Genomic DNA, 10,114 nt, shown 5'->3' on the forward strand with positions numbered 1-10,114 from the left:
AAGAAAAAGACAGGGTCATTGCATGTAAGCGCAGGTGTTAAAGAAGGTGGTTTGTGAGGAGGGGATCAGGATGGTGACTCTGGGCCTGTTCCCGCTTCCCAGCTATACCATATCCGTTGCAGGAAGGAGCAAAGGAGTACGCCATGCTTCACAACCCTCGCTCCAAGTGCTCCGGTCGCCGCCGGCGAAGGCACCACATGGTCAGTGCTTCCTGCTCCAACACTTCAGCCTCTGCTGTGGCTGAGACTAAAGAAGGGGACAGTGACAGGGATACAGGCAATGACTGGGCCTCCAGTTCCTCAGGTACACTGAACAGAAAGCGATCTTTTCTTTCTACTCAAGGCCTCTGCTAAACGCGGGATCACTGCCTAACACTTGAAGTTAACTACCTTTTAAAAACGGTTAGTTCTTTCCACAGCTTCGCCATAGGCAGTAGAGACAGGAGATGTTTTGGTTCCTCAGGGTAGCATGAAGTCCTTCAGAGTCTGCGGCAAGCTGCTGATGACAACTGCATTCTCTCTTGTCCTGTTTCTTATCTCCTCCTCTCTTAGAGGCCAACTCTCGCTGTCAGACCCCCACGAAGCAGAAGGCTAGTCCGGCCCCACCTCAGCTCTGTGTAGTGGAGGCACCCTTGGAGCCTGTGGAATGGACTGGGGCTGAGGAATCCCTTTTTCGAGTCTTTCATGGCACCTACTTCAACAACTTCTGTTCAATAGCCAGACTTCTGGGCACCAAGACGTGCAAGCAGGTACTAGCAGAGAAGAGCAGGGACACGCGCGGCCCTCCTTTCATCCACTGCTCTGTCAGCCCTTTTGCCATCTTGTGTGGCTGCCCACCTCAAGGGAAGCTGTCTTAGGCTCAGTCTCTCGTGAGTGGGTGCTTCTGGGCCACGAGGTGGGTTCCCCAAACCTGGGACCTTCTGCAGATGCCAGGCCTCGCAGTGCGTGGGGACCTGCTCTCCTCTTCGCTGAATTCTTATTTCTGCCTCTAGCCGCTCTCTAACTCTTCTGGATGTTTCTATACTCTTTTAGCTTTTTTTGGTCTTTGTTCTTTGTTTCTGGTTCCTGTCTGTCTTTCTAAATGTGTACCCCTTTCCTAGAAGGGGCTCCCAAGTCTTTCAGGGGACCTTCTTATCTGGCATGCTTCTGCTCCTGCTTCTGCAGCTGCCACTCCCAGCCCCTCTGTCAGTCTCCTCAGTTGCTTTTTCCTCCAGATGTTCTATTGCTAGCTTTTCTAATTGCCACCCCCGATAGCTGGGCCTGGACCGCACCGTTCTCATTCATGCCATCACTAGAATCACAGTCTGGTAGCAGCCGCTGATGCTCTGGAGGCAGTGGGACCAGGTGTCCCAGTGCCCCTCCGTCTCTGCCTGACTGCAATGAGAAGACAGACCGAAGAGCAGGGCCAGGGAGTCACCGGGTGTTGGGGCTGGTCTGTCCAATAGGAAAGGAACACCAGAACTGTGCCATGCTGCTTAGCTCCCTGACTTTTGGAGGAGTCTCTGTGGCCTCTTCTGCATGATGCCTCTACTTAGAACAAGCAATAGAAGCGTAAAGAGAAGTGCCCTTTTCTTTCATTTTGGAGCTCATACCTGTTTCCTTGAGGCACAGGTTCTTAACCTAAAAATCTACAGAATCATGTGCAACACAATTTTGTGTGTATTTTCCCGAGAAGATTTGTGCTTTTCACAGAATCTCAAGAGGGCCCACAGCCAAAAAGGAAAAGACGCAAAAAAAACGAATGCTATAGGAAAGAAGCACGTTGAAAAGAAACCAGCCTTCCAGAAATGCTGGCTTACTGAAATAGACAAGACTCTGCCCTCTTCATACCAGCAGGGGGAGCTAGTGGTTAGCCAAGTGGTGCTGCTTGTATCCTCTCTTCCACTCGGTTCCGCAAGGTACCCAAAGTCGCCCTTCTTAAGAAGAGACAGATAATGTTGATAAGAATCATCCTACTCAGGGCTTGGTAGGCAGAGGTATCAAAAGCTACTGACTAGGAAAGTTGTAACTGTGCTCAGTATTTCTCTTTTCTTGAGTCAGGCTAGGTAGTGAAGAATTAACTCCAGGCCAGTGATGCGATATCCCAGTGCCACTCTGTCTCTCCCTAAGTGCTCAGTCAGCTGCCTTCGAGTTCTCCAGAACGCTCCCATGCCCAGCACCTGGTTGGCTCACTTATCTGACCACCTGGCTCAAGGAGTGACAGGTCCTGTTGGATTTCTCTTCCAGGTCTTTCAGTTTGCAGTCAAAGAATCACTTATCCTGAAGCTGCCAACAGATGAGCTCATGAACCCGTCGCAAAAGAAGAAAAGAAAGCACAGGCAAGGGTTGGACAAAGGACTTTCTGTTCCCCGTGCTCTGACCTCCCCCTGGACTCCCCAACTGCCTCCCTCTTGAGTATAGCATTGCACAACTAAAGGGCCAGCCTTCTCCATGCTCCCTGTGGGTCTGTGCCTCGGACCAGCCCTTCTCCCGTCCCTGGATGTTGTGGACCAGGAGATAAGTGTCTGCTTTCCCTTTAAGCTCCTGGCCAGTGGGATGAGAGCTGGCCTCATGGCTCCACCCTGAGGCCATTTCTCCTCGTTGGGTGGTTAGTGACCACTGTTCCCACTTCTCAACTCTGACCAGAGTTTTTTCTTTTGGCACTTGTATTATTTTTCTAAGTTGCATAATAACACTGTCTTTTAGCTAGCCTTTGCTTAGGGTTGGAAGGTTTTTTAAATTTTTTAATTTTAATTTTATTTTTATTTTTATTTTTTTAAAGATTTTATTTATTTATTTGACAGAGAAAGAGACAGCGAGAGCAGGAACACAAGCAGGGGGAGTGGGAGAGGGAGAAGCAGGCTTCCCGCCGAGCAGGGAGCCCGATGTGGGACTCGATCCCAGGACCCTGGGATCATGACCTGAGCCGAAGGCAGACGCTTAACGACTGAGCCACCCAGGCGCCCCTGGAAGGTTTTTTTTTAAATTCAACATTCTGCCTGCCTTGGCTCCCTAATGACTATCACCTAGTGAAGGAAGGAACTGACACCAATTGTAGATGGAGAAGGAAGTCCGTGTAGCTTCTTCTCCCCCTCAGTTCCTTCACTCAGCAGATTCCTGAAAACTCTTCTTACATCCCCATCCTGCAGTTCCTCCACATCCCCCCACCTTCCCCAAAGAGAAGGAGGGAGGTGGGGAGGAGAGGGAGAAGGAGAAACAATAGCATTATAATAGACACAGAGGGTTGGGTTTTGTGTTTGTTTTTAGGCATCTTTGTTGTTTATATTTAAATCTCGAAGCATAGAGCAGCTGGACTCCAGTTGGACTCTAGCATCCACCTACCAGGGTAGAGGCCTCCTGTGAAGGGATTTGGGGAGGATAGTCCCCAGTCATCAAACCACAGTCCCTCAGAGCAGGTCGCATTGTTATTTATCCAAATCTGCAGAGTTCCCTAGAGTCATGACCCAGGCCCATCCGTCTCTCTTTTTCAGGTTGTGGGCTGCACACTGCAGGAAAATTCAGCTGAAGAAAGGTAAGTTGCAGCAGGGCGCTCTTGGGCAGTTCAGCCCAAGGTCACACCCCTGTGGTCCCCCGCCTGCCCCAGCTACAGCGGCACTTGTTGACCCTGCACCGCTTCCGCAGGCTGCAGATTTGTCTGCAGCAGCTGAGAACAGCTCAGTTTCTCGCTGCAACTGAGAGCACCTCTTCGGAGGCAGAGTGGTGAGCCTTGTGGTCTCTGACTTGCCTAGTGAGCCATTTGCCAGGTTCCAGACTTCGTTTAATGTTTGGAATGGCTCTCCTGTCCCGGGCCATTTCCACACTCTCCCCACAAAGCAAATCACCCCATGGTAGCTGCCGAACAACCATCATCTCTGAGTGCTTCTGGCTTCAGGTGCTAAATGTGTGCCTACGATGATGGCTGGGACAGCCTCCCCCAGTCGGGGCCATTGGACAGTTGGGAGGGAGGACAACCACAGGGCGTGGGCACAGCAATGTTCAAGTCTACTCATTTCTTTCCTAGATAACTCTTCCACACAAGTGTACAACTACCAGCCCTGCGACCATCCAGACCGCCCCTGTGACAGCACCTGCCCCTGCATCATGACACAGAATTTCTGTGAGAAGTTCTGCCAGTGCAACCCGGACTGTAAGCGTTCTCCGCTTTCCCCGGTAGTCCTCCCAGACAGTCGGCCCTGGTGCAGCCCGCCTGCGCCCCTTGCTGCCTCTGGGCCTTCTGAGGTTCTCTCTGCTGTGTTTTAAGCATTCTGCAGAGGAAACAAGATACTTAAGATCTGGAAAAGTCATTTTTTAAAAACCCGTAGGTGTTTCATTCTAAAAGCAACAATTACACAGAAATCAGAAACATGGGACTCTTTTTCCTTCAGGCGCAGTCACAGCTTCCCTTTCTAGGATGTTGTGTTACAACAGACACAGGTTATGATTCATGTATTTAGTTTAATACTTGGGGAGTTTTCATATCAGGCCGTCTGGATCAGCAGAAGTAGGACAGAGGCTAAACATGCTTCTCCTTCACTTCTTATCACACCGTGCCCTTCCCCGCTTGGGGCTGAACGGTTTGAGAACAGCCCCCAGAGCCTGCAGAACTTGGTGCCCAGGCAGTTGTGCTGGAAATACCTTCTAACCCCTGGCAGATACCAGTCTCAGCCACAGCAGAGAGGCACTGTGCTGGGGAGGGCAGTGGGTGGAGGAGGGCAGCTTAGAACGGATGCATTCTGTTCTCAAAATGATTCTTGTTTTGATGGTGATGCTTTAGCAGTGAAAAGCACTGATTTCATTTTCTCTGGGCCACCCACCACCTCCCTTCCGAATTCCACGAACAAGGGGGAGGGAGAGCATTGTTGAGGAATCTCTAGGAAACACCTCTCAATAGTCAAACCTGCTTTTTTGACTCCCAGGCATGAATGTTGGGAGGCACTCCATTTTCTCTGGAAGGAAACTGGACTATATGTTTATTGGCCAGGGAGCTTCTCATCTGTTTTGCCAACTCTCCCCAAACACACAACATTCCTTGCTGACCCTGGAGTCAGACCTGAGCCCCAGCATTAGCCTGCCCCTGTCCCTAACCGCCCCTCTCCCCCCAGGTCAGAATCGCTTTCCTGGCTGTCGCTGTAAGACCCAGTGCAACACCAAGCAGTGTCCCTGCTACCTGGCAGTGCGAGAGTGTGACCCCGACCTGTGCCTCACCTGTGGGGCCTCAGAGCACTGGGACTGCAAGGTGGTTTCCTGCAAAAACTGCAGCATCCAGCGAGGCCTCAAGAAGGTGAGGGCTTTTCTCGGGCCTGCGGGCCAGATAACGGAGGGGGAAAGACAGATTGGCCCCCGCGGCCTCTTTCCACTGGCCCCTCGGAGGGCTTCTACCGCAAATCCCAAGGGACATGCGTGTACTGAATTAGTGAAGTTTTCTGTCCTGGGGAGGAGTTAGAAACGTGACCCCTGAACTGGCCAGCCTGAGAGGAGCAGAAAGGACGGACACGTCACGGGTGTTGTCTGTTTCTACCTGACCTGCACCAGCGAGTCCCCGCGACTTGGGTCCAGGAGGCCCCCGGGCCTAGAGGAGGAGGTGTCACGTTTCCTTTCGCCACCTCCCTTCTTTGTTTTTCCTCTCCCCAGAACAGAATGGCTTAGACCTTTTTCTGTTTTCAGATCCTCTTAACAGTTGCTTGTTCTTTCCGTCCTGCCCACCCCCAGCACACGTGCACACCCAGCACACACCCCGCCCACTCACCCATGCCCTGTAGTCTGAGGTTTGACTCCCTCCTCCCCAGCACCTGCTGCTGGCCCCCTCAGATGTGGCCGGATGGGGCACCTTCATTAAGGAGTCTGTGCAAAAGAACGAATTCATTTCTGAATACTGTGGTGAGGTGAGTGCTATCAGTTTGGACCACATTCCTATCTGGGGAGATACTGATGAGAAACTCTGATTTTCTGTGGGCCAGACCTCTATGAATTACTCTCTAAATAACTCAGCTGAGTTCCCGTGTGGTCTCTTGGGGGATCCCACAGAAGGGTTTGTAGTCCTGAGATAAACCACTCTTCTGAAATTCTTTCCCAACTCAGGCCACACAAGGGGGGCAGGCAGGGAACTCTCTTCAGTCTTCATACTGGTCACACTGGGTGGGTATTGGAATGAACTAACTTGAGCTCTGTCTGCTGTGATTCTCATCATGATACTCAGTAAGCACCTACGTGTGACACTGTCCCCTCCCAGCCTTTTCTGTGGGCAGGGTACCATGCCCTGAGCAGATAGCCCAATCCCCTGTTTGTTCCTTGTCTGTCCCTGCAGCTTATCTCTCAGGATGAGGCTGATCGACGGGGGAAGGTCTACGATAAATACATGTCCAGCTTCCTCTTCAACCTCAACAATGGTATGGAGTCTCTTTCTCTGGCCCCAAGGTGGTCTCAGACAGGTCTTTCTACCAGATTGCCCTTACAGTAGCCCACGTTCAGATCAGCTACGATTTCTCCACCATCTGGATGTCAGCAGGTTAAACTTGAAGACACGACGAGCCACAGTTCACTTGCTTTGGGAGAACCCCCATTTCTGGGTTGTGTTTATAATCGGAACACTGAGCACTTACACCTCAGAAATCTCCCTACCCAGTAGATGGGAAGAGGCGATTGGTAATTCCAGCAAAATGGGGGGACCCAAAGGGAGCGCACCCACATGAGGCCATATTCTTATGATGCGTGCTGCTGGTCTTCAAAATTCCCATTGGATTATTTCTGTTACCATTTAATTGATTTTGAAATCAGGTTCAAGAAGCTGTGGATTTGCCTGGTGAGCTCATGATCTTTCTTTATATAGATTTTGTAGTAGATGCTACCCGGAAAGGAAACAAAATTCGATTTGCAAACCATTCAGTGAACCCCAACTGTTATGCCAAAGGTGAGTTCCCAGTGACCTAGGAGGGAGGGTGGGTGATGGATGCTTTATTTACTATGATTTCTATCCGTTATGTAACTTTTTTCATTGCTGAGTTATTTTTTGTCCAGAGACAGTCATGATTAACATCTGGTATCATTTTGAGTCTGTTTTGTAGTTGGCTTTCTTCACTGAATACATTATAACCATTTTCCCACAAACAAGAATCTTTTAAAGAGAATTCTCTTCCTATATCACCAGCCAGAATAACAGATCTAAAAGGACAGAGGCAACTGTCATCACTGACTGCTTTTTAATTCCACTTTATTTATGTTTTCACTGGGAATTGGGAGAAAGTCAGCCCAGCACCACCGGTTGTTGGCTTGGAGCTGACTAGGAACCTAGCCTTGGCTTTGTCCTGTTTGCAGTGGTCATGGTGAATGGGGATCATCGCATTGGGATCTTTGCTAAAAGGGCAATTCAAGCTGGTGAAGAGCTCTTCTTTGATTACAGGTGAGGTGGCCGGAAATGGTCCTTGGGAGGGAGAATTGATTTGGGGACTTAAGGTGGGTGGTATGGAGGAAGGAGACAGTCTTATGGTGGTGGTCAAGTCTTTGTCTTTGTTCTACTCTCGGGTACCTTGCGTCAGTTGTAAACTGCTCTGAGGGACGGGGAGAGGGAGCAAAATGGAGGGGATTCCATCTGTTCACTCACGAAAGCCTTGACAGTAACCTGGTTCCTCCTGCTCCGGGACAGGTACAGCCAAGCTGATGCCCTCAAGTACGTGGGGATCGAGAGGGAGACCGATGTCCTTTAGCCCTCCCGGGCCCCACGCCAGCGCTTACGGTGGCAGCACTGTCTTTGCTTCATGCACACACCACCGCTGCTCGAGTTTCCTGCACTACGTGTCTCCCACACCGAGAATCCCCCCCCCACTCCCTCTGCAGCGAGGCCTCGGCTGTGGCCAGTGGGAACAAGCGGTCTCAGTGAGAGGGGACACAGAGGCAGCTGGGGCTTGGGCCCCCAGGAGGAGAGTTGCAGAAGTGGGAGACCGAGTCTCAGGCCTCAGAGGGAGAGAGCGCGGGCTAGGGGTGGGTGACTCCGTGGTTTCTGGTCCGCTACACAGGCTGTGGGCCTCGGCAGTCAACCTGGGCAGTTCCTCACCTGCACTGGCCTGTAATTCTAACTTTCCAAGTCAAGGGTCCTTGTGTAATTGGGTCGCCGGCATCTCTCTCTGTGGTCATAGGGCCTGGAGAGGACTGGCTCGGTGAAGTTTGGTACCCGGAGCTTAGGAGTGGCCTGCGTCAAGGGCGAGCCTGGCGGGTGGCACAGACTGACTTCAGAGGGGAGACGGGTCACCTTACTACCTCTTCCCTCCTGGCAGGGTTCAAATTCAAAGAGTGTGGGTTCCGAGTGTGGATATTCAACACTGGGAGAAGGAGAGCTAAGTGCTGTTCTTCCATAGAGAGCGAGAGCCATCCTGGTGACCGCAGTTCAACTGCTGAGCCTGGGGCCCAAGAGGCTCTGAGAAACCTTCTCTGCTCTGGAGATGGGTGGATACATTTTCAGATTCCCGAAAGCCGGCGCCAGTCTGCTGCCGGCTCCTCCCGAAGCTGTGGCTCGGCGCCGGCAGGCGACCCTCGTGCTGCTACTGAAGGAGCAGGGGGTCGTGCCGGGCTGCGCAGGAGCACGCCAGTTCCAGGCTATGGAGTTGTTTTCAGGCCTTTCATTCCCTCTAGAGGCCAGGCCCACGGGGCCTCTGTTGCTTATCTCTTCTGGGTAGATGGGCGAAGGCCTGGACTAGAGAGGGGTGAGGTTCTGAAGGTGATTTACTTTCCTGTCTGATGCACCTGCTGTTGGAAAGGGTAGTTGAGTGTTTGGAGGTGGGTGAGGGGCTCCCAAGTTGCACGTGCTTAGGACGGCATCACGCTCGCCACACACACTGGCAGAGGGTATTTGAAGCGTAGAGAGGACGCAGGCCAACCTCCTGCGCCAGTCCACGGTGCCATTCTCTCTGGGAGTCCTGATGAGCAAAGCACTTTATTTCTTTGAGAAGGTCTGCAGATTGAGGTGACGTTTGAGCTGAGGTCTCTGGGGTCCCTGCCCAAATCCCATTCCTAAGGGAAGGGGAAGGACAGGGGTTGGAAGATTCCCCTCCAGTTCTGTCTCAGCTCCTGGTGGAGTAAGGAGGAGCTTCCTTGCCACATAAGACGTAAATGAGGATGGGGCCGGCTCGAGGAGCTACCCCTGTGGTCTATGGCCGGTGTGCTGAGCTGGCAGGGAATAAGGAGCATTGTGCTGGGTAAAAAGGATGTGGGCAGGGACAGGCTGGCCCAGGGAATACTGGAGTAGGGAGCCGGCTTCTCTTTTCTCTAGGGAATCCAAGCCTTGCTTCCCTGGTCTATACTGACCACTCCCTTTCTCCAACCCCACTGGCTGTCCCATGAAGCAAGGAGTGGGGTTCCCTCTAGCCAAACTGTCGCCTAGGGATTTTGGTGGGACGTGCACACACACTCACATATCCTCACGCACCACACTTGTGGGCACACATGCACTCAGCCCTGAGCACACGCCCAGCCGGCTCCTGACGGAAGCCTCTTCCCACCTGACTGGTCAGCCCCACCATGATTCTGAAATCTCCATCTGCAGTGGTTTGTATTCATTGTGTACTGGAGACACCTCCTAACTGGACTGTGGGCTCTGAAGTACTCGTAAATTACAGGGAACTACCAGAGACAAATGAAGGAGGAGGAGTTGGGTCTGTCTGAAATGGGGCTGGCTGTGAGGAAAAGATGGGCAACAGGTTATATCCAGCCGTTGAGAGGCTAGACTGATCCCCCTCTTCCCTCAGTGTGCAGAATCCCCTCCTTCCCAGTTTCAGACCACTAATACTCCTGTTCTGCCAGCATTCCCATCCTGTTCCCCTCGCTGTCCCCCCACCCCACACCTTCAGTGATGGGTCTCAACCTCTCCCCCCAGACCGTGGAATGACAGACAGAGCAAGGTGGTGGGGACTGTGGGGGGGGAGGGCTGGTATACGTGCGGCTTTATTGCCAGTGAATTTCACGCACTTTAAAGTCCTGTGGCTCGTGACCTCTTACCTGAATAAAGTGGTAGAATCCATCTTGGCAAGTCGTGTATTGTGTACTTTGGGGCTGGAAGGATCCAGGGGCGTCAGTACGGGGGCAGCTCGGACTGACGCGCTAGCATTCTGATCCCCACTTGTTCACTGAGATCTGGGGTTAGGGGAGGA

The 10,114-nt window shown here is 52.1% G+C and overlaps 1 protein-coding gene across 4 annotated transcripts in view; it reads left to right on the forward strand.

Annotated features, from left to right (window-relative positions):
• EZH1 (enhancer of zeste 1 polycomb repressive complex 2 subunit) overlaps window positions 1-10,114 on the forward strand; it is a 36,096-nt gene that overhangs the window by 21,762 nt on the left and 4,220 nt on the right. For 3 of the 4 annotated variants that reach the window (XM_081804953.1, XM_081804955.1, XM_081804952.1), the window contains exons 11-21: window positions 123-303; window positions 552-748; window positions 2,226-2,317; window positions 3,470-3,510; window positions 4,000-4,125; window positions 5,081-5,259; window positions 5,765-5,860; window positions 6,283-6,364; window positions 6,805-6,885; window positions 7,290-7,374; window positions 7,618-9,984. In XM_081804953.1, coding sequence (XP_081661079.1) covers window positions 123-303; window positions 552-748; window positions 2,226-2,317; window positions 3,470-3,510; window positions 4,000-4,125; window positions 5,081-5,259; window positions 5,765-5,860; window positions 6,283-6,364; window positions 6,805-6,885; window positions 7,290-7,374; window positions 7,618-7,678 — 1,221 coding nt within the window. In that variant the 3' untranslated portion in view covers window positions 7,679-9,984. Of the gene's footprint in view, window positions 1-122; window positions 304-551; window positions 749-2,225; window positions 2,318-3,469; window positions 3,511-3,999; window positions 4,126-5,080; window positions 5,260-5,764; window positions 5,861-6,282; window positions 6,365-6,804; window positions 6,886-7,289; window positions 7,375-7,617; window positions 9,985-10,114 lie in introns of those variants that run through there. The other variant, XM_081804954.1, reaches the window with a different exon arrangement.

This window comes from Leptonychotes weddellii, chromosome 15, assembly GCF_054177405.1.
Source record: "Leptonychotes weddellii isolate Sample4059 chromosome 15, ASM5417740v2, whole genome shotgun sequence".
In the NCBI taxonomy this organism is placed as follows: domain Eukaryota; kingdom Metazoa; phylum Chordata; class Mammalia; order Carnivora; family Phocidae; genus Leptonychotes; species Leptonychotes weddellii.